Below are 25207 nucleotides of genomic sequence, written 5' to 3'. Positions count from 1 at the left end.
AAAAAAAGTGGCTAATAGTTGGTAGTACATTATTACTTAAATTAGAAAACACCATAGATATTAAGACATATTTTATGTATAGCTAAGAAAAGGAAAACACTGCTAATTATAATTGTAACTCTTGATTCTAACATGCACCCTGATATTGGAAATCTTAAAATCTAGAAAAATCTGCCTCTTGGTATTGATGGATTATATCTCTTTTCACATTGTCTCTAAAATCAAAATGGCAGATGGAAATTTTAATCAAGCTTATTTTTTCCCCCCTACAACTACCAGGAAAACAGTTTGATTTTTTTTTCTCCCCTCTCTGAAATGACTAGTTGTGTAATTTTGTCTTATTTTTCAGGAGTCCATTGAGTTAAGATGTAAGCTCTTGATAGATCTGACCTCTAACTAAAAGTGGTAAGCAAATTCAGAAATAAATTTTGATTTAAATGGAAAGTATCATCTGGTTGAAGGAATACCCTTGTGACTAACAAAAGAGGAGGATACCTCATTTTCTGAGTGTTCATTATTTAACCTCACTGCTGTACTTAACGACGTATACTGAAGCAGAAATAATCATGACATGAAAGTATGTCCTAATGAACTAGTTGCCTCATAAAATTAGACATCTTCAAATATTCCTTCCCCCACCTTATAATAGTAGCTTGTGTCTTTGCATTGACATCATGGTTTAGGTGCTGATACTGTGAACATCTAACACTGTAAGTCCTGTAACTGCAAACTCAAATTGAATATCTTGTAAAATATGCAGGAATTCCTGGAGTTAATATTTGTGATGTTGAATAAATCACATGAATGAACTGAATCACATACAAAACTATTGGCAAAGGAAGATCTAGCAAAAATTAAGCCAATTAAAACTACAAAAGAGAAAAAATAACACAGATGGTGATAATATAGCCATTTCAAAAGAGGCTCATGGAAGGATGATTAAACCCACCAATATTTTGCCAAAAAGTAGTCTCTTTTTATGTTCACACTGCAAAACTCAAATATATACCTGTATGTGGTTGACAGATTTCCAGAATTGTGAGTTAATCTAGCAAAAAGGCCCCAGGAAAAAAAAAAGATATGAAACACTAAGACAACACGAGAAATTAAGTCTGAGTTTTAGTTAGATGACTTTAGGTTGCAGCATTTCTCCCTTCATACATTGTTTCAGCCAATGGAAAAAATAAAAAGAAGGAAGAAAAGATGAGTGAAGGCAAGAGAAAGGACATAAAATATATCTGTCATTCCTTGCCATGAATAACCTAAATCTTAAAGTTTAAAACTCAATGCTGCACAACAATGTAAACATAGTTAACGCTATTGAACAGTATACTTAAAAATGGTTAAAGAAGGTACATTTTGTATTATGTGTTCTTTCTTACCACAATTTAAAAAGCAAAACACAAGAAAAAAAGCTCAGCCAAAGAAAGGAAAATTAGAGCCTTGAGCAAGGTATAGTGAAAGATATATAGAGTCAGTGTTAGAAATATGTCATGGTCCCATGTAATGAATATTATTATTATTACACCTTGAATATTCACCAACACCAGTTTTGCTTCATAGACTCAATAAATAATAGAACTTGAAATCTTATGATCACTTGATCTAAGTGTTCTAATTTAAAGGTAATGAAATAGCTTGAGAGATGTTAGACTATTTACCCAAGGTCACAAAATAGCAAATAACAAAGTTAGGACTGGAACACAATTCCCGACTCTCATTCCAGTGTGACAGAACTATAAAATACTACTGCACAGGAGAGATTTTTATATTTGAAAAATTAGAATTTATGATCTTATTTCATGGAATATTTAATACCTCATGTGAGATAAGTGTACAAATTCTGCAACAAAACACCAAGAACTACTGGTTGAAATACATTTATAAAAACTCTCAAGTGAAAAAAGGAATGCTTATACACTGTTGATGAGAATGTAAATTAGTACAACCTCTTTAGAAAACAGTATGAAAATTTCTCAAAGAACTAAAAGTAGAATTACCATTTGATGCGGAATCCCACTACTGAGTATCTACCCAAAGGACAAGAAATCATTATATCAAAAAGACACCCACACTTGTATGTTATCACAGTAAAGTTCACAATGACAATGTCGTGGAGTCAATCTAAGTGTCTATCAAGAGATGACTGGGTGAAGAAAATGTGGTATGTAAATGCCATGGAATACATTGCATCCATAAAAGAAATAATAAAATCATGTCTTTTGCAGCAACATGGATGGAGCTGGAGGCCATTATCTTAAGTGAACAGAAACAGAAAATTAAATACCATGTCTTCTCACTGAGAAGAGGGAGCTAAACAATAGGTACATACGGACGTGCAGAAGGAAATAATAGACACAGAGGACTCCGAAAGTGAGTAGGATGGGAGAGGGGTGAGGGTTGAAAACTTACCTATTGGGTGCAATGTTTACTCTTTGGGTGATGGGTAGACTAGAAGCCCAAACCTCACCATTATGCCATATACCCATGTAACAAACCTGTACTGTACCCCCTGAATCTATAAAAACTTAAAAAATAGGCCGGGTGCAGTGGCTCACGCCTGTAATCACAGCACTTTGGGAGCCCAAGGCAGGCGAATCACAAGGTCAAGAGATCAAGACCATCCTGGCCAACATGGTGAACACCGTCTCTACTAAAAAATACAAAAAAATTAGCTGGGCGTGGTGGTGCGTGCCTGTAGTCCCAGCTACTCGGGAGGCTGAGGCAGGAGAATTGCCTGAACCCGGGAGGCAGAGGTTGCAGTGAGCCGAGGTCGCGCCACTGCACTCCAGCCTGACGCCCGGTGACGGAGTGAGACTGTCTTAAAAAAAAAAATTTTTTTAAATAAAGAAAATCTCAAAATGCATAGCCGAGCTTTCAAAAAGTATGTGAAATACTCATAGACCAAAAATAAGGAAGAAGTTGAAAACTAGCTTATTAAGATGACACTTATACCACTCCTTTCCTGGACACATTTGTTTGGCTCAGTTACACAAAGGTCTGAATTTTAACAGTCTTGTGGGAGCAGAAGACATGGTCTCAAGCTCCCACAAGGTCCCACATTGAAACCGAGACTCTCATTTGAAATCAGAAAGCTTGAAAGGTAACCTCCGTAGTGAAATGGTGAGCTAGAAGAAAAAAATCTGGAGAGCAGAAAAGGAGGAGGATGAAGAGGAATTTGTCTGTCTTGTCATGAGATTTTTGAAGGGGTTTTGTTAATTTCCTCTGAAATTTTGAAACCACAGTTATGCCCTCAAACAAATTTAGGATTTGAATGTATACAATCTGCATGACCTAGGAAACCCCAAGCCAGGATAATAGCATAATGTAGTGCCTGATTAATTGCATCTAGGTTGCTAGAAAGAAGTAGGCACGTCCTTTCTGGAGGGAAACATTAAAACAAGTACTCCTCGGAATTTCTGCAGATAAAGTCCCATCTAACAATTCACAACCCTAAAGCTGCAAAACATACACAGAAACAAGCCATCATGAACAAGGGCCAGCAGAGAAAACATACAACAGAAATAGTTTTAGTAATTTCAGTGAATAGAAGTAATTGATAGAAGGGGTTTTTTAAAGTGTGGTTAAAATGCATGTTGATATTTTTAAAAACTGAACTGAAAACTTAAGAAAGGAAACAGAAGGCACTGTAAAAACAGATTTTTTTTTCAAAAGAACCAGAACTTCTGAAAATAAAAGTTTTAATTATTAAAATGGAAAGCTCAATGGTAAATTAAAGAGAAAGTTCAACATACCCTACTAGAGAATTTATGAACTGAAAGATCTGAATAAAGAACCACAAATGCAGGACAAAAAAGTTAAGTAGAAAATACAAGAAAAAGGTAGAAAGAAATGGAGTCTAGGGGGCAAAAACAAACAAAAGAGTTGGGATAGCTCAAAGTATTAATATCAGACAAAACAAGCTTTAACGCAAGAAGCTTTAGGGACAAATAAATTATGTAAAACGATAAATGGCATTTTTTTAAACCAAGGAGGTAAAAATGTTCCCCACCTAGCACCATCTACTAACTGTCTTAAAATATATAGGAAAGGTATCAGAATTTCAAGAGGAAACTGGTAAGTCCACAAACATGGTAAGAATTTTTAATACATTTCACTAGTAATTATCAGATTAAAAAGAAAGTAGATTTGAACCACACAATTAACAATCTTGATCTAATGGACATATGTAGCATACGCCATCCTATCATAAGAATTAACATTTTTGCAAACACATGGGGAACATTTACAAAAATTAATGATGAATTATGTCATAAAGAAAGTCTCAACAGCTTTCCAGAAATCTGCTTTGTACAAATCATGTTCTGTGATCACATTAATTAAGTTAGAAATTGGTATGTAAGAATACTTTTAAAGAAGATATAGTCAGAAATGTAGAAACATGTATTTTTTTTTTTTTTTTTTTTGAGACGGAGTTTCGCTCTTGTTACCCAGGCTGGAGTGCAATGGCGCGACCTCGGCTCACCGCAACCTCCGCCTCCTGGGTTCCGGCAATTCTCCTGCCTCAGCCTCCCGAGTAGCTGGGATTACAGGCACGCACCACCGTGCCCAGCTAATTTTTTGTATTTTTAGTAGAGACGGGGTTTCACCATGTTGACCAGGATGGTCTCGATCTCTTGACCTCGTGATCCACCCGCCTCGGCCTCCTAAAGTGCTGGGATTACATTCGTGAGCCACCGTGCCCGGCCCTTTTTTTTTTTTGAGATGAAGTTTCACTGTTGTTGCCCAGGCTGGAGTGCAATGACACGATCTCAGCTCATCACAACCTCTGCCTCCCGGGTTCAAGTGATTCTCCTGCCTCAGCCTCCCGAGTAGCTGGGATTACAGGCATGCACTACCACACCTGGCTAATTCTGTGTTTTTAGTAGAGACAGAGTTTCTCCGTGTTGGTCAGGCTGGTCTTGAACTCCCGACCTCAGGTGATCTGCCTGCCTCAGTCTCCCAAAGTGCTGGGATTACAGGCATGAGCCGCTGTGCCTGGCCCTTAGAAACACATTTCTAGATAACTTATGAGCCAGAGAAAAAAATCATGATGAAGATTAGAAAGTAAATATGCAACAGAGCCAAAAAATGGAATGTGTTTAGATGGTTTCAGCTGAAGTTCTAAGATGACAAAGCCCATATTTTGCTGTAAGATAAATAAATATTCCATGTAAGATTTCCAAAGGAAGTCATCAACACAGATTTTATTATCCTAATTCCTCACCTACATTTAGAATATAAAAGGATTGGGAATGGGAGATTAGAGGGAGAGAAGATGTTTTTGACAGAGCAATTGCAGTGCTAAGTCTTTCCTCCAGATAAACAAAAGGCGTTTCAGAGGGATCATGATCTGGAAATTCTGATATGCATTCCCCAGAATTTGTGGGATATTGTGAACTATTTGACTCAAACTTAAGAAATCTGAAGAAGTACTATGGATGGCTAACTGCTCTGAAGTTTAATAGGAAACATTCACATATTTGGGGCCACCTTACTCCCAGAGTTTACTGTTAGGAAAGGATGCACATTTCCTCTGGAGCAAATGTAGGTCGTAGGTAAGTGAAAGCCAGTAGAAGTTTCAAGATGACCCCAGGAGGGGATCTGAACAGCTGGATGCCTAAGGGTAAAGTAGTGACTTTGAAGAACACAGAGAATCTCCCAAGAGAGAAAGATACCCATGGAGAACCTATGCAATCTCATGCTGGTTAAGTAAGACCTTTCCTGTTCCCCTCCCTTTTTTTTTTAGACAGAGTCTGCTCTGTCACCCAGGCTGGAGTGCAGTGGCACAATCTCAGCTCACTGCAACCTCCGCTTCCCGGTTCAAGCAATTCTCCAGCCTCAGCCTCCTGAGCAGCTAGGACTACAGGCACGCGTCACCACATCTGGCTAATTTTTGTATTTTTAGTGGAGACGGGTTTCACCATGTTGTCCAGGCTGGTCTTGAACTCCTGACCTCAAGTAATCTGCCTGCCTCAGCCTCCCAAAGTGCTGGGATTACAGGAGTGAGCCACTGCACCTAGCCCCTGTTCCTTATTTTATCTCTTTTTTCCAAATCAGCCCTAAAGAAGTCGGAAGCAGCTTAGAAAGTAGGAGAGGAAGGTGAGGCATAAATCATATGAAGGAAGCAATCACCTCCACATTTTCCCCTGCAAACCACTTGTCTGTACCAACTGTGAGCTAGTCTTTAAGGATGAATGAGTGTTGAAGTCTTAATATTTTTTTTATCACCATGGACTTATTTATTACCAAATTGACTTTTTGTTTGTCTCTTTTTAGTGGCTAGAAGTGACCACAGGATTTTTCTATTATCAAGAAAGACTAAAAGAATCATGAGACTTTTCCTAGTTTCCTTTCAAGAATATGAAGAAAAAAATAGCTCTCGATCTTGAGGCTGTTGTCATACTTCTCATGGTTCATGCCCATCACGAACATGGGGGCATCAGCAGAGGGGGCAGAGATGATGACCCTTTTGGCTCCCCCCTGCAAGTGAGCCCCAGCCTTCTCCATGGTGGTGAAGACGCCAGTGGACTCCACCACGTACTCAGCGCCAGCATCGCCCCACTTGATTTTGGAGGGATCTCGTTCCTGGAAGATGGTGATGGGATTTCCATTGATGACAAGCTTCCCGTTCTCAGCCTTGACAGTGCCATGGAATTTGCCATGGGTGGAATCATACTGGAACATGTAGACCATGTAGTTGAGGTCAATGAAGGGATCATTGATGGCGACAATATCCACTTTACCAGAGTTAAAAGCAGCCCTGGTGACCAGGCGGCCAATACGACCAAATCCATTGACTCCGACCTTCACCTTCCCCATGGTGTTCAAGATCGTCAGCAATGCCTCCTGCACCACCAACTGCTTAGCGCCCCTGGCCAAGGTCATCCATGACAACTTTGGTATCGTGGAAGGACTCATGACCACTGTCCACGCCATCACTGCCACCCAGAAGACCGTGGATGGCCCCTCCGGGAAACTGTGGCATGATGGCCGTGGGGCTCTCCAGAACATCATCCCTGCCTCTACTGGCGCTGCCAAGGCTGTGGGCAAGGTCATCCCTGAGCTGAACGGGAAGCTCACTGGCATGGCCTTCCGTGTCCCCACTGCCAACGTGTCAGTGGTGGACCTGACCTGCCGTCTGGAAAAACCTGCCAAATATGATGACATCAAGAAGGTGGTGAAGCAGGCGTCAGAGGGCCCCCTCAAGGGCATCCTGGGCTACACTGAACACCAGGTGGTGTCCTCTGACTTCAACAGTGACACCCATTCTTCCACCTTCGATGCTGGGGCTGGCATTGCCCTCAACGACCACTTCGTCAAGCTCATTTCCTGGTATGACAATGAATTTGGCTATAGCAACAGGGTGGTGGACCTCATGTCCCACATGGCCTCCAAGGAGTAAGACCCCTGGACCACCAGCCCCAGCGAGAGCACGAGAGGAAGAGAGGCCCTCACTGCTGGGGAGTCCCTACCACACTGAGTCCCCCACCACACTGAATTGTTCCTCCTCACAGTTTCCATGCAGACCCCTTGAAGAGGGAGGGGCCTAGGGAGCCCCACTTTGTCGTGTACCATCAATAAAGTCCCCTGTGCTCAGCCAAAAAAAAAAAAAAAAAAAAAAATAGCTCTCAAAGTGGGTTTGAATGAGTATTGTTCAAATAAATGAACTTATATTCATATTTCATCCCCTGAGTCCTGCTGTTTCAACATCCATTAGAACTGAATAATACTCCTACATATCAAAGTTTGTAGGAAATTGCTGAAGTGTAAAAAATACTTATATTGAAAACAAGAAAAGCTGAAAATTTATGATCTGTGCTTCCAACTTAACTTTTAAAAAGAACAACAAACTAATCCTAAGGAAACTAGAATAAAAGGAAAAAATTAAAAACAGAAGTTAAGGAGTAATAAGAAACACAACAAAGCCAAAAGTTGATTCTTTGAAACAATTAATGAAGTAGGCAAACCACTGTGAAATGCATCAAGAAAAATAGAGAAAAGACTCAAATGAACATTAGGAATGAAAAATAAAGTAATGCTAAAGAGAATTCAAAAATTAGGAAAATTATAGGAGTATTCTAAAGATGATTTCATGCCAAAGTGTTTAACTGTATATTGCCTTAAAAATATATTAAAAGGGGGCTGGGTGTGGTGGCTCATGCCTGTAATTCCAGCACTTTGGGAAGCCGAGGCAGGAGGATCATGAGGTCAGGAGATGGAGACCATCCTGGCTAACACAGTGAAACTCCATCTCTACTAAAAATACAAAACATTGGCTGGGTGTGGTGACATGCGTCTGTAGTCCCAGCTACTCAGGAGGCTGAGGCAGGAGAATCGCTTGAACCTGGGAGGCGGAGGTTGCAGTGAGCCGAGATCATGCCACTGCACTCCAGCCTAGGCGACAGAATGAGACTCTATATATGTATATAAATAAGGAAAAGAAGCACTGAAGAAATCTGTAACTGTTGGAGAAACTTTAATCAGTAGTTGATAATGTCTCTCCAAGAAAAGACCAGATATAAGTGACTACATGAAAGTTCTGCCAAATGTCAAAGGGAACAGATAAATTCAATAGCACATACACTCTTCCAGAGAATACAAGAAAAGGAATACTCCCCAGCTTATTTTATAAACTTTGTTAAATCTTGATAGCAAAATCTAATAAGGATACCATGACAAATAAAATTATAAGTAAAGTTTACTTACAGTTATATGCAAAAATTCTAAACAAAATACTGGACAACTGAATCTAATTTTGAATAATACTAGCAATAATAATAGTAATGCATCATGACCAAGTTGGGTTTATCTCAGGAATGCAAACATAGTTTAAAACTGGAAAATCTAGTAGTGAAATTACCACACTAACAAAGAAGAAAAATTATGTCATCTCAATGACAGAAAAATTCTCTAAAATTCAACTAAATATTAGCAAAAAAGTAATTGAAAGAAAATTCCTTGACTTAATAAAGAGTATCTATTCCAAACCTGCAGCAAGCATCATAGTTAATGATGAAATGTTAGACACTGTCTTTTTTTTTTTTTGAGACAGAGTTTTGCTCTTGTTACCCAGGCTGGAGTGCAATGGCGTGATCTCGGCTCACCGCAACCTCCGCCTCCTGGGTTCAGGCAATTCTCCTGCCTCAGCCTCCTGAGTAACTGGGATTACAGGAGCACGCCACCATGCTCAGCTAATTTTTTTTATTTTTAGTAGAGACGGGGTTTCACCATGTTGACCAGGATGGTCTCAATCTCTTGACCTCGTGATCCACCCGCCTCGGCCTCCCAAAGTGCTGGGATTACAGGCGTGAGCCACCACGCCCAGCTGTCTTTTTTTTTTAATTTATACTTTAAGTTCTGGGGTACATGTGCAGATCTTGTAGGATGGCTGCATAGGTACACACATGCTATGGTGGTTTGCTGTCTCCATCCCCTCTGTCACCTACATCAGGCGTTTCTCCCAATGTTATCCCTCCCCAACCTCCCCACCCCCTGCTGTCCCTCCCCTAGCCCCCCAACCCCAACAGACCCCAGTGTGTAATGTTCCCCCCCATTGGGCACTATTCACAAACAATATGATTATTCAATAAAAAGCAAGAGAATGTGCAAATAAATGTGTAAAATAAGAGAATTCAACATGGTTTGAGGATACAAGTGTAATATATAAAAATCAACACCTACTTAGGTGCTCTCATTGTTCAACTTGCCTATGAGTGAGAACATGTGGTGTTTGTTTTTCTGTTCTTGTGTCAGTTTGCTGAGAATGATGGTTTCCAGCTTCATCCATGTCCCTACAAAGGACATGAACTCATCCTTTTTTATGGCTGCATAGTATTCTATGGTGTATATGTGCTACATTTTCCTTGTCCAGGCTACCATTTGATAGGCATTTGGGTTGGTTCCAGGTCTTTGCTATTGTAAACAGTGCCACAATGAACTTACATGTGCATGTAGACAGTCTTTTTAAAACCATGAACACAATGACATCTGTTATCGCTACTTCTATTCAACATTGATCTTAGCCATTTCAATAATAAAATATACTATATATAAATTATGCATATTGAGAAGGAAGACTTAAAACTGCCAATTCACAAACAATATGATTATTCAATAAAAAGCAAGATAATGTGCAAATAAATTTTTAGAATAAGATAATTCAACATGGTCTGAGGATACAAGTGTAATTTATAAAAATCAACTATATTTCTATACACTAGCTACACAAATTAGAAAATATTATTTTTAAAATGTATTTTTACAGTAGCAACCAACAAAATACAAGAATAGCTAACAATTATCTAAAAATGTGTGCAAGTTGTTTATAGAGACAATAATAAAACCATATTGTAAACCTAGATAAAAGGAGAGCTATACCATGTTCGTGATATTAAAAAATAATAAAAATGTTAAGATTTCCCACCATTATTCATAACGCAATTCCTTGCCAAATTACTGGCAGGTATTTTTCCCCCTGGACCTTGACAAGAAGATCGTAAAATTTATGTGAAAGTGTAAAGTGCCAAGAGTGATCAAGGCAATTTTGATAAAACATCAAAAGGAAAAGAGGACTAAATGGTGGTGAAACTTTTTTTTCCACAGAGGAGGGAAATAGGGTTGAACTTCTAATACTATACACAAAGTTAAATTCCAAGTAAATTAAAAACCAAATGTAAAATGCAAAACGATTAGAAAACTTTAAAATTAGAAAAAATTTAAAAAACCAACCCGACAAGTTATTTTTACACATTCAAATTTTCCAGTCATCCCAGCACAGCTGTCAAATACCAAATGAGTGGCAAAGTACCGGAACGATGAAAGAAGTGGTAGGATTATACCACTTGTAGGACTGCTTACAAAGCAGCTGCCTTCCTAGACATGCTTCTATTCTTACTCTTTAAATGAATAGGATTGTATTTTATTGTTTATATGTGAACATTCGCATGAATGATGCACATATGGTTATATTCTAAGCATTCCTTTTGGCATTCCTTTGTTTTTATTTAATGTAACAGTTTAATTTAATGACAAATGCAAAAAATAGAAACATAAAACATTTATGAGATTTATATCATACATAATTAACTCATTATAAAAAAACAGCATAAAACACTAGCATATCCACAAAAGAACATGCTACTCAGATTTGTTAGCCTTAAATAAACAAAGGTAGGTTGCCTGGGTGTGGTGGCTCACACCTGTAATGCCAGCACTTTGGGAGGCTGAGGCAGGTGGATCACGAGGTCAAGAGTTCAAGACTAGCCTGACCAATATGGTGAAACCCCATCTCTACTAAAAATACAAAAATTAGCTGGATGTGGTGGCGGGTGCCTGTAATCCCAGCTACTTCACAAGCTGAGGCAGAGAATTGCTTAAACGCGGGAGGTGGAGGTTGCAGTGAGCCAAGATCATGCCACTGCACTTCGGCCTGGGTGACAGGGCAAGACTCCATCTCATAACAAACAAACAAAAAAAAAACAAAGGTAGTTTGTCTAAAATTTAAATGTAAATCAATAGATTAATATTGCTTTAATAAATACAACAAATGCAGACTTAATTATAACCAAATTTAAAATGCTAAAACTAATTCTTGAAAGTTATATTACAAATTGAATAAGATTTCATGTAAAATATTGGCAAATAATACTTGGACTTAATCCTTATTATCCTTCCCTTATACATATCCAGAAATGTTGTAGCATAGGGAGCTGTCTGATGTAAGTTCCACAGAAAGAGTTTTTCCGATCTAGAAAAATACAAAAACGTGTTTTTCCAAGAAATAATCTCCAAAAATCAATTACATCTTAATAATAGAGTCTATCTCCTCCACTCCATAAAAATTCTAGTTAAAGTAATGTGAATTACATTTGAAGGACATCAAGATGTAGATTTACAATATTGCATAAATCTGCATGGAAACATTACATAGTTGAATCCTATGTAAAATTAGAGGGTGAAAATTGTTTTCTATTCTTTCCATGGACTCCCCTAGTGGTCTTCAGATTACATGACCTATAGGGTCCATTTCAAGTCTAAAATTCTGTGTGATTTTTGCTGAAGATAATTTTTCCTCAGTTATTTTATAATGCATCATCTCCTTTGGCAACTTTCCTTGAATTGAATTTTGATTAGTTAAATTCTTCAAGCAAGGCAAACATTTTCAAAAGAGAAGCTATATAGACATAGTTTAAAATTTTTAAGTTTAAATTTTAAACTATGTCTATATACTTTGTAAAGATGATTGGCAAAGTTTTACTTTTCAAAAATGTTCCCAAAGGAATTCACAGCTTAGTTACCATGAAACAAGGGTAAAGAGAATTATATGGCCATTACAAGATACGCAGACCTGGATAGTTGATTCTGAATGCAAATATAATACTATACTTCGTTAATAAGGATCATTTTTTGTCACATTGCCCTAAATTGGAATGCGACGGCATGATCTGGGGATTGACAGTGTTTGGTTAAAAAGAAATTAACTTGAGGAATTAATTAAGACAGGGAAATATAAAAAGCATGTGAAAGGTAAGTGAGTTTATTTTTAAACTGGATACTATTTTTTTTTAATATAAAGCAACTCTTTCAGGGGAACTGCTCTCTCCAATTTATGCATAGATTATTTGACAGACTGGTTGAAATATCCCACACCACTTTTGCACAGTGGAAATGCAAAACCCAAAGAATTCATATTTTCAAGACTGTTAACACCTTCTCAAATTTCTATAATTCATTCAATTTCTGTAGAAAAACATGGGCTTTATTTTTCTTACTATTAATTATTTATATAGTTCAGTTTCACAAATAGGTTCTCAATATCTGAAAGCCTGCAATAATTTCACTGTCAAAAACATTTTCTTAAGGGTTTTTTTTTTTCTTTTTGCATTTACTAGTGTTATCACAATAAGGCCTCATATGACTGTGAATTGTCCTTGGGTTTTTAATATTCACAGTCAGGAGAGGCTCCCTTCTTTTTCTAGCAAGCTTTTTATTTCCTTCCTTCCTTCCTTCCCCTTCCTTCCTTTCTCTCTCTTTTTTTCTTTCCTTTTCTTCGTTCCTTCCTTCCCTCCTTCCCTCCCTTCTTACCTCCCTCCTTCCTTCCTTTCTTCCTTTCTTTCTCTCTCTCTCTCTTTCTTTCCTTCTTTCTTTTTTGACAGAGTCTCACCTCCTTGCTCTGTTGCCAGCCAGTAGTGCAATGGCACAATCTCAACTCACTGCAACCTCTGCCTCCCAGGTTCAAGTGATTCTCCTGCCTCAGTCTCCCAAGTAGCTGAGATAACAGGCCCCTGCCACCATGCTTGGCTACTTTTTTTGTATTTTTAGTAGAGATGGGGTTTCACTATGTTGGCTAAGCTGGCCTGGAACTCCTGACCTCGTGATCCGCTTGCCTTGGCCTCCCAAAGTGCTGGATTACAGGCATGACCCACAGTGCCTGGCCTACTTTTCTTAAAGAAAGATTATGTCAGTTTCTAAGTCTGTAGAACCATGAAAATTTACATGCCTGTTAAAGGTGGACATTCACACTGTATTTTTAGATGACAGTTAAGAAAAGCAGATGATGGTGGGAGTTCATATATGGTCAAATATCATTAGAAAATAATTCCACTAAGGAAAATAAGGCTAAGACCATAATAAAGATGAATTAATCAAAGAAAGTCCCCATTCTGTCTTCCACTTTTGTGTTTTAACATTGATAAAAGAGGATATTCTTGAAAGAAAAAAGGTAAAATTACCACTTCTTTCTGCTTTTAAGTATTTTAATTATTATATAGTGGTTTACATCACTAGTCTAAAGGAGTACAGTACAAATTTTTTGTCATCATATTATTTCTTCAAAAACGTGGTTCTTCCAAGTCGATCACAGGTTAGCAGAGAAGAAAGGGCTGTAAACCAAGTACAGTGTGATCCTATACAGTGACTCACACTGTATAAATGCATACTGATGCATATTTGACCAAGACTAGTATCTTTCAGATTTCAGGCATGCGTGTATAAGCCAATGGGAATTTACATGGTTCTTTTCCTAACTATATATTTTTAAAAATATTTCTTATAACTTATAGATGATTTATTGAAACTAACTCAGTTTAGTGTTAAATTATATTAAATGTCTTTTTCTCTGCAGTAAAAATTTCCTAGTTATTGAGACAAATTGCAAAAGAAATAATATATTTTAGAGAATCCTAGAAAAGCTGCCAGTCACCTGGGTGACTATTCAGTCATTCATTCATTCATTCAACAAATATTTATTTAGTACATCTACCATATGCTAACAACACTAGGCACTAAAGATACAGCTATGAAACAGAAAAACATAGTTCCTGTCCTCATAAAATCCAAAGTCATCAATATGTCCAAAAATTTTGGCTAAAACATGGCGATTATACAAATTCTTACATAGTTAAATAATACAGCTGTTGTTGGAATCATTATCACACTTAGACACGTTATATAGTAAAATTTAAGACTATGAAAGACAAATTTATAAAAGCTTCCAGAAAGAAACAGATCACTTACAAATGAAGAGGTAACATATTCATTTTAGACACTTCAAAAACTTCTGCAAAAAGACAACTAAGTTGTGTTTTTTAGTATTAGAGAAATAAATCTTTGAAGCTAGAATCTTGCACTTATCCAGATTGGCATTTAAATATGAAAAGTGCAATAGAAATAATCTTGGCCATATAAAACCTCAGAAAGATTGCCACACAAAGACCCTATTGAAAAAAACTCTTGGCTACAATCATAGTAGTAGACGTGAATACCACACTCTCAATAGTGAATATTATGAGTAGACAGAAAATCAATAAATAAAAAGAGGATACATACAACACTGTAGACAAATTAGACTAACAGACATGTGCTGAATACTATGCCCAATGGCAGCAGAATCTATATTTTTCTCAAGTGCAGAGGAAACATTTTCTAGGGCAGACCATAAGTTAGGTTACAAAACAAGCCTGAATAAATTTTTTAAAAAATTGAAATCATACTGTCTATCTTTTGCAATCAAAATGGAATGAAACTAGTAATCAACAGCAGAAGAAAAAAGAAAAATTCACAAATATGCAGAAAGTAAACAGCACACTCTCAAACAACTGGAGGGTTAAAGAAGAAATCACAAGGGAAAATAGAAAATATCTTGAGACAAATGAAAATGAAAACACAACGTAATAAACCTTACCAGATGTAGTGAATGTAGTGTGGAGAGGGAAAGTCATAGCTGTAAATGCTTACATTGAAAAATAAGAAAGGTCTCAAATCAGTGCTCTAACTTTCTACCTTATGGAACTAGAAAAACAAGTAAAAATTAAACCCAATCCTAGCAAAAGGAAAAAAAGTAGCAAAGATTAGAATAGGGAGGAGAAAAATAGAAAAAATCAACAAAACTGAGAGTTTGTTCTTTTAAAAGCTCAAGAAAATTGACAAACTTTTAGCTAGACTGACTTAAAAAAAAGAGAAGACTCAAGTGATTGAAATAAAAAGCTTTGCTGATTTTATGGAAATAAAAAGAATTATGACATCATGAACAATTGGACACCAACAAATTAGATAATCTAGATGAAACTGACAAATTCCTGGAAACACAAAACCTACCAAAACTGAATCATAAAGAAATAGAAAATCTGAGTAGACCTTTTTAATGAGTAAGGCAATTGAATTAATAATCAAAAACTTTCTAACAAAGAAAAGCCTCGGAGCAGGTGTCTTCCCTGATGAATTCTACCAAACCTTCAAAGAAAGATTAATGCTCATCCTTCTCAAACTCTTCCAAAAACCTGAAGAAGAATGATCAGTTATTATCAAAGTCTGTAAGTCCGCCATTACCTGATATCAAAGCCAGAGAAAGATGCTACCAGAAGAGAAAACTAATATCCCTTACAATTACTGATGCAAAATACTCAACAAAATATCAGCAAGCCAAATTAAAGAGCATATAAAAAGGATTACACACCATGACCAAGTAGAATTTATTACTGGAATACAAGGATGGCTCAATACACAAAAATAAATCAATATAATACACTACATTAACAAGTAAAGGAAATAAAAACACACAATCATCTCAATTGATACAGAGAAAGCATTTGACATAATTCAATACCCTTTTATGATTAAAAGAAAAATAAACTCAACAAACTAAGACTAGAAGGAAATTACCACAACATAATAAAAGCCATATATGAACAACCCACAGCTCAAACATCATACTCAATAGTGAAAGCGTTTCCTCTAAGATAAGGAATAAGGGCAAGGATGCCTGTTTTGCCACTTCATTCAACATAGTGCTAGAATTCATAGTCAATGCAGTTAGGTAAGAAAAAAAAAATTAAAGGCATCTCAATTGAAAAAAGGAGTAAAATTGTCTCTGTTCGCAGATTACATCATTCTGCATGTAGGAAACTCTAAAGGTTCTACACAAACAAATCTGTTAGAGCTGATAAACCAATTTGGGAAAGTTGCAAAATCATAAAATTGGCATGCAAAAATTATTGCATTTTTATACATTAACAAAGAAAAATTCAAAACGGAAATTAAGAAAATATTTCAACTTCCAATAGCATCTTCCCTAGCTAACAACAACAAAAAAACAAAAAAAAACCACTTAGGAATTAATACAACTAAGGAGGTGAAAGACTTGTACACCAAAAACTACAAAATATTGCTGAAAAATATTAAAGAAGGCACAAATAAATGGGGAAAAAACTGTGTTCATAAATTGGAAGAGTTGATATTGTTAAGATATCAATGCTACCCAAAGCATTCTACAGATTCAATGCAATCCCTATTGAATATTCCAATGCTTTTTTGTAGAAATAAAAAATCCATTCTAAAATTCATACAGAATCTCAAGAGACTACATATAGCCCACTCAATCTTGTAAAGAACAAAGTTGAAGGTCATACATTTTCTTATTTCAAAGCTATCCTAATCAAAATAGTGTGTTACTGGCAGAAAGACAGACATAGAGAATGTTGTTGCTATTGTGAGTAATAGCACCATTATCACTATAGCCAAAAGTGGAAGCAACTCATGTGTCCATTGACAGACGAATGCAGAAACAAAATATGGTATATAGATACAATGAAATATTATTCAGTCGTTAAAAAGAATGAAATTCTGATACATACTACAACATGGATGAAACTTGAAGACATTATGTTAAGTGAAATAAGCCCCAGTCATAAAAGGACAACTTAGAGATAACTTGCTAGAAGAATAAGTTAGAATATATATCTCAAAGCAGCAGAAATCACTTTTGTTTATTTGGAAGAACACAAGATGAACTAGGAAAAGGAAGAAAAGGTCACATAGTAAAAGTAAACATAAAATGAAAAAATAAATCCTGATATAACAGTAATTATAGTAAATGGCACTCATATTGGATTACAAAACAAAGCACTAAGTATAAGGATAAGACATTCTTACACTTTAAAATAAAAAGATACAGAAAGGTATAAATTAAAAGCACTAAAAACATATATAAAAGAAACATAAACAGCAATAGAAAAAGCCAGAGTACCAATCTTAATCTATCAAAAGAGTTCAAGCCAAAAGTATCTTCTAAAGGCAAAGAGCAGTATTATACATAGATATTATAACAGGTCAAGAAGGTAAAGCAAATCAGGAAGTTCAGCAAAGCTGCTAGATATAAGATCAGTTTTTAAAAGTCAGTAACATTTCTCTGTACCAGCAATGATCATGTAGAAAACGTAATTAGGAAATAAGCTGCTATACACAGCAGTAAATACAACTATGATATGTCAGTAAACTTTTGAAAGAATGTGAAAGACCTCCATGGAGAAAGTTTTAAAACCTATTATGAGACGTGAAGTTTTATAAATGGAGAAATAGTTTATCTTCACAGATAAGATCATCTAACATTCTACAAGTATCCATGCACCCCCTGACAAATAATGCATGAATCTATAGCATGCTAACTGAAATTGTAGCGAGATGTTTGAAGGACTTTGCTTACTTAAAAATGTATATAGAAGAATGAAGATCTACAAATAGTTAAATCAACTTTGAAAAAGAAGAGTAAAGAGCAGGAATTTGCTCTGCCAAAACTTAAGATTAAAACAAAGCTGTAGCAATTTTTAAAAAACACAAACAACCGTATAGTACTAGTGTAAAAATTCAAATGAAGAAATGGAAGAGAACAGAGACCTCAGATGGAAGTCTTAGATACAATAAACATGGCACCACAAATTCCTGGGGAAAGGAAAACCTATCTACTCTATTGTAATGGGAAAATTAGTTTACTGTATAGAGAAAAAACAGATTTGTATCTCATACCATATACATATATAAACATATGCATATATGGGGTGTGTTTATATGTGTGTGTGAAAATATATGTGTATGTATGTGTATACAAACTAAATATCTAAATACGAATGGCAAAACTATAAAGCTACAGAAGAAAGTATAGGTTACCTTTATGACCACGGTATAAGGAAGAACTCTTAAGCAAGATACCAAAAGCAGAAGCAAAAGGTAAGGAGTTGTTAATTTGACTTAATCAGAATTGTTCAGTGAAGGACCCCACAGCCAAACTGAAACCAATGTGCTAACTAGAATTTAGGATGTAACAGAAAACATATGCAAATGAATCAATAATAAAGAGTCAGGAGAACTAATTGAAAAATAGACAAAGAACATATATAGGCAATTGCAGAAGTGGAAACCTAAATGGCTAAATGGTATATGAAGAATGTTCATATGTATTAAAAATCAGTTAAGAGTAATTTAAACAAATTCAAAAGTTACAAAATTACAACTAGATATCCAATGAGATAAAAATATATATATATATACCCAGCCAGTCCTCACCTGGGTTTATCTATTCTAAAGAAGTTTCCACACATTAGAGTCATGTATTACATAGTCATTGAAGTGCTGTTTGTGGCTTCCAGTAATTGGGGGAAATCTCGGTGTTCATTCCTAGAGGAAGGGGTGAGTAAAATGTGCAGACTGCATAATACTGAGTACTCTTTGACAGCTTGAAGTAACAAACCAAGTGTCAACAGAGCAATATGAATAGATCTTAAAAACACAGCACTTTGGGAGTCCAAAGTGGGTGGATGACCTAGGTCAGGAGTTTGAGACCAGCCTGGCCAACATGGCAAAACACTGTCTCTTCTAAAAATACAAAATTTAGCCAGGCATGGTGGCAGGCACCTATAATCCCAGCTACTTGGGAGGCTTAGGCAGGAGAATCACTTAAACCCAGGAGGCAGAGGTTGCAGTGAACCAAGATTGCACCACTGCACTCCAGCCTGGGGGGCAACAGGAGTGAAACCCTGTCTCAAAAACAAAAAACAAACAAACAAAAAAAACCAGCACTGAGTAAAAACAATAAGAAGTAGAACAAAGTCTAATAAGATAGTGAACTGTATTACTGTATTTTGCAAGAGTATGTATACATGTATGTTAGACTTCAAACTCATTAGCTCAGTTGTCTATGGAAAGAGACGGGAATGGGATAGGCAATGGTAACAGGGAATGAGATGAAAAAGGAATAAATATCTAAATTAACTGTTTTACTTCAACTCTTATGATTGGGTTATAGGAACTGAGGAATATGATTAATTCAACTCCCTGCCACTGAGGTCAATTGAAAATACTGATAAGATATAATATCTGTACTTGATGAATGTGCAGTGTAACTGAGGAAGATGATAGAAGACTTACTTTATAGTAAAAATATGTGAAGTAATATGTCAAATAAATGTAGGCGTAATCAGAGATTAGTGTAATCACATCTAAATATGACTATTCTTCAATGCCAACTAAAAGCTTATCTCTTCTGCATTCTTGAAGAGATAAGCTTTTAGCTGGCATTGAAGAATAGTCATATTTAGATGTGTAAGTTAGATAAAATATTATTCTACACAAAGTAAATTGAAAAAAGTCAGAAAATGGAAAAAAAATTCATGGCAAGTGTGAAAAACCAGTGATTAAGTTTTGCAGAAGTATTTGCTGCCTGAAGGGGATTAGTGAAAGAAAAGGTTCCTGGAAGATTTTAAAGGTGAGGCTAGAGAGTCCAATTATTCCAAGGCAGTAGAGATCCACTGAAGATTTTATAGCAGGAGAGTGACATCCCAAGGACACAGGGGTCATTGCTGATGCTCCCAAAGTGCCTGCTGATCTGAGCTGCCAGAGCCATTTGATTAGTAGCAATGACTTCAGGGACTCATCTAGAGTTCTCACATTTCCTTGTACTTCCATTTGACTGAAGAATAAAGGACTTAGAAAATTGGAGCCCTAAGAAATAGTGAAAATAAGCCTGGGAAAATCCCTGGAGCCTAAAATTAAGCTCTGCGTGTTCTTGGTTTCTTGTTGCTCTCTGGAAACTTCATTACGTTTCTGTTCCTCTTTCCACTCTAACACATTGCAGCCCTTCGATGCCTTTAGATTTGCAAGTTCAACACCTTTTTTGGACTGTAGGTGTGAAGACCCAGTTTTGAGCTAGGCTGACACCGGACAAGCTGGAAGACCAGCAGTTGCTGCATCAGGTCAGTGCAGGGAAGTAGGTATTAAAGAGCTGAGCCAGAGCCCTGGGTGCCAGGGCTGGGAAGAAGGCTGATCTGGCAATCTCAGAACGACATGATATTGACAGGTGACAGCAAACACTCATGATCATGCAGATCTAACTTGAAGTAGCCAGGTTGTTATGACCTACAGATTTAGTCTCATTGTTCTTTAAACTTAGTTCTAAAATTTAGCAAGCAACAGAAGGAAGAAAGTTCAGCTTAGTTATCCTGCCTTCTCTTGTCACTTTGGTGTGACTGAATGCAACTGGGTTATCTTTTTCTCCTTGCCCAGTTCCTACTTGTAAAGATTCCTTTACCAGGAATAGCCCTTAAGTCTTTGATGTCAGTTGTTTAATTCTCTGGAAACTGACCTCTGTTTCCCCATATCCTTCTTGCCTAACTTTTGTAGATTTCCTGGAGCTCGTCTCTCCCTGCAGCTAAAATTCTGGCTGCCAATAGGGGACTCAGCCTCACCCCAGTTTCTAGAATCAAACCGGGTATTAATAGGAGGAATTAAGTTGCCATGACTCGGCATTTAAGTACTCTAGCAGCAAAGATCCTTGATGTTGTCCAGCCCTGATCTTGGGCCCCAGTTTTTACAACAGGCTTCTATCTTGCTCCTAATCTGCTCTTTACACAGCTGCAAAAGCTCCTGCCTTGGCAATGTTCCTGGTAACAGGATCCCTCTGGGGAATGGCTCAACCTTGCTCTTCCACTTTTCCTCCCCCATCACCTCTGCTGCCCCTCATACACTGAAGCCTTGCCCTTGAATACTGTCTTCATGATATTTACATGTGCTCAGTATGGTGATTGGGCCACAGACAATCAGTAAGGACGTGAACTAGGTTCGTCATTCCTAGGGGGAAAGGGAAGGCCAGGGGTCCATTAAAAGGATGTCATTCATTGCTGACGTCCTAGAAACTGCAAACTGCCAATTTGAATTTAGGAAACATCTATTATTCTACCTTGATTCTATCTAAAAATAGGATGAGAAAGAAAGTGGTTTAGTGAACTCCACCCTCAGGAATACGTGTAGAGTGAAATATAGTGGTCTGCAAGGTATATTTCAGATATCTGCCATTCCACGTCCTAGGAATATACCTCCATCCTGCCCTTGAAACAGAAAAGTAGTCCTTGTATTCAAGCCAAATTGATATTAGGAGATCCACATATGACCTTATCAGGGACAATAGTCTGCACTCTCTTTTCTGCCTTTCGGGGAATGCATACCAGACCTAGAACACTGATGACTATACAGGAAGGGTATGGAAGAGTGGCCACAAGGTGGGACCCTGACTGTTTTCTGGAGTCATCACAAGCTGGGACCCAGTTTTGCTGGCTGTTGTCGTCCTGTTTAACAACTGCTTTCATGTTTGTTAAAATAAATAAATATCAATGTGTTTAACCAGTAATGATAACTACTTTGCCTTTTGGCAAATCCTAAGGAGATAAAACTAATTCATGTAATTTAGAGGGGAGAGAAAGTCACACACAAAAGTCTGATGTTCCTAGATCCATTTACCATCTTAAAAGGGACAAGGAACAGATCACCTGACATTTGTGGAAGGGTTCTATAACTTTACTAACTTCTACCAGATCAGCTCCTTCATTATCCTATTTCTTTTCAGAGATCAGGAATAAGATCCTTATTTTTTTTAGGTTTGTATGCTTAACTTCAGATAAAGAAGAAAATGCAAAATGAGGGAGATTATGCATTGGCATGAAACAAAATCTGAAGGGATAGAAAGGATGGCTGAGTTGCTGGAGGGGAAAGAAAGCTGAGTTCCTGGGGCCTGCTTTGAAGATGAAAGGAAGGCACCAGGAGATAAACTGGGCCACAGAGATAGGTCTCGCGGGGCTTTGCAGTTAAAAATCCTGCAGATGGTTTTTGGATGGGATCAAATATCAGAAAGGTAGATAAGCCACAAACCCAAATTAGGTTCCAGTTAACTTATTGCTCTCAGATACAATACTCAATATAATCCATGACATTTTCCTTCACATGCAAGCTTTTTCCTATCATTCTTTCAATAAACATTTACTAAATATCTATTCTGTAGCAGGCATAGCTGTAGGTAAATTAGTCAGAAATCAGTTGATTGAAAACCAGAACTCTCTAAGCCAAATTAACAAAGTATCAATTTGTCTGAAAACAATTTGCTAAATGTACCCAATTTATCACAAGTATACTTTTAAAGACTATTCCTGAATATATTAAATGTAATATTCATAGGAATATTTTTAGGACAATTCAAATTGTAGCAAGTGAGGATGTAGGTGGTCTAGTGTTTTTCAGACTTTTTTTTTTCCTAGTCTAGTTTTTTAAAATAAGTATTGGTTAAGGGTTTGTCTTTAGGTTTGTTGTATTTGCTATTCCTTCACTCTGGGCTGCTCGTTCCCAGATATTTTCATGTTCACTTTCCAAATTGCCTGTCCTTTTGTTAGACGTATCACTGGATCCAGCTAAAAGATGAAGTTTGAAAACACTAAAATGTTTCCCTAAAGCAAATATTGTACATAAATAATCAAATCAGTTACAAGTAAAACTTCAGCTTTCATTTTATCTTAAGAAGAATTTAAAGGACCCACTTATCAATGGTAATCAATTTGTAATTAATTTACAATCACTCTGAAACCTCAAACATAACTTTTTCAGGTATTTATAGCTTGGATTAATTAAAAATTTCACATTTGTTTAGAGACTGTTTCTACTTCATGTTACTCATTGCACATTCTAGAATTAGCATACAGATTACCCTCACACTTCGTTGGTACACTGAAGAATTTAGTTATTTTTATAAATTGCATGAATTTCCAAGTTTTTCTAAAATACCTTATTACCATAGAAGCAGATAACCAGCTGTTTAAAGTTTCAGACTTTAACTGCCTATCAGTACAAAAGAATATATTTAATCAAAAATCTCCAAAGAGATAATCCTAAGGGAAAAAAGACAGCATACCAGCAGGAAAAGAATGATTTTGAGTGTAGTACACCACGTTCTAAATGAACAATTTTGGATGACTTACAAGAATGCAGAGAGATTGAATATGAATGGTGTGATTCAGCTGGTAAATATGTGCTATGCATTTACTAGGAAGGCATAAAGTACAGGAGAGAGATCTCAGTTAGTGGCATTTACATTTTACAAAATCAGAACCACTTTAGTTTATTGAATAAGGTCAAGTCTTATTTACATGCAATGATAGAAAAGCCAACATAAGTGGCTACAACTAGGACCAAATATTTAAGATACAACTAAAGGGCTCACCTTCCAGTTTACAAGAAATACACAGGAGATGAACAAGCTATAGGACACTATGAAGAAATAAACATATTTGGAACATGATACAAATCAACGGTCCTGGATGCTTTAACAACTCAATGCCAAAGAAAATAAGATACGTTGGGGCATGAGGGTGCTAGCGAGAACACTGTTGTGTTAAAAGAGATTAAGAGATACAGAAAGAAAATACAATATATAAACCTGAATTTAAAAAAAAACAGCCATTCAGCACATTGCTTAAAACTGAGGAACAAATGAGAAAATTTGTACATGATCTGGGTAAAAGATAATATTATATAATTGCTAATTTTCTTGGATGTGTTAATAGTATTGTGAATATAGTAGCGGAATGCCCTGTTTTTAGGAGGTGACCCTGAAATATTTAGGGGAGAATATCCTGAAGTCTGTTGCTTATTTTGAAATAGGTTCAGCAAACAACATACACACACAAGTGCACACACCCACACCCACACCCACACACACCTTATCTGGCAGAATGTTAACAATTGTTGAATCTAAACGGTAGGTGTCTATGTGATGTGAGGATCCATTGTATTTTTCTTCTGAATTTTCTATACATTAGAAAATGTTCATAATAAAACATTGGAAAAAATAAAAATTATTAAAGTTTTTGTAGTAGAAGACAGGTCATTTTAGAATTTTTTAAAAAGGATCTTAAGGAATTATCTTTACTAAAGATACAGAGCTAAACTTAAGCATACAATAGTGCTCTTTATAAAGAATGCCATTAGCCTATTTCTAAATAAAACACCAGGCAAATAATGGTAATTCTTCTTGAGACATAGGCAATTATTGGCCTTACAATACCAATTACCTGTGTTTCTAACTATCCTGCATCCTCTCAGGGTAAATAATAACTTACAGCACTATACCACTTTAAACTCATAGATATCAGTATATTATAAATTATATTCAATATTATAGACATCCAGTCTTATACAAATGTCATAAAGGAGGCAGATGAAATTCAGACTTAGTATAAAATCTAACAATCTTTGTAAGCAAAATGGTTGAATAAATATTTTTCCATTTAGCTAATATAGCACATGAATTAGTTGAATTTACCTGAGTAAGTGTGGAGCTCACTGAGATTGTGTCTTGGCATCACGGGAATATTGCAGTAAGTGCAAAATGCTTCCCAAAGGATGCTGCTTTTTTATAGCCCAGGCTAGAGAAACCAACTCAGTAGCAAATCGGTCTACCTGTTAAACAGGAAGATAAAACATAGAGCAGAAGAAATATCTGTCAGTGTTGTTGACTAGAGCTCCTGGAACTGCCAACCCCTTCTCAAGGACGGAGATGATCCCAGTGGGCTTCAAAAGCCACCGTGGGTGATATGCAAAGTGCCTCAGGGCAGTTAGG

The 25207-nt window shown here is 36.6% G+C and overlaps 2 protein-coding genes across 2 annotated transcripts in view; one reads left to right on the top strand and one right to left on the bottom strand.

Moving 5' to 3' along the window:
• Positions 1 to 24965, bottom strand: part of ERCC6L2 (ERCC excision repair 6 like 2) — a 169386-nt gene extending 144421 nt beyond the window's left edge. The window contains exon 1 of the mRNA XM_064361532.1: positions 24911 to 24965. Within this exon, the coding sequence (XP_064217602.1) occupies positions 24911 to 24950 (40 nt within the window). The 5' untranslated portion in view covers positions 24951 to 24965. The remainder of the gene's footprint in view (positions 1 to 24910) is intronic.
• LOC135268673 (glyceraldehyde-3-phosphate dehydrogenase) lies at positions 6605 to 7574 on the top strand. Its single transcript, XM_064361535.1, has one exon. It carries the CDS (start codon positions 6710 to 6712, stop codon positions 7403 to 7405), a length of 696 nt encoding a protein of 231 aa, XP_064217605.1. The 5' UTR covers positions 6605 to 6709; the 3' UTR covers positions 7406 to 7574.
• Positions 24966 to 25207: the final 242 nt, after the last annotated feature.

The sequence above is a fragment of the Aotus nancymaae genome, unplaced genomic scaffold (assembly GCF_030222135.1).
Source record: "Aotus nancymaae isolate 86718 unplaced genomic scaffold, 86718_ANA_hifiasm-v0.15.2.pri h1tg000041l, whole genome shotgun sequence".
NCBI lineage: Eukaryota > Metazoa > Chordata > Mammalia > Primates > Aotidae > Aotus > Aotus nancymaae.
The sequence above is the reverse complement of the archived record's forward strand: the minus strand, read 5'-3'. Positions and strand labels throughout refer to the sequence as shown.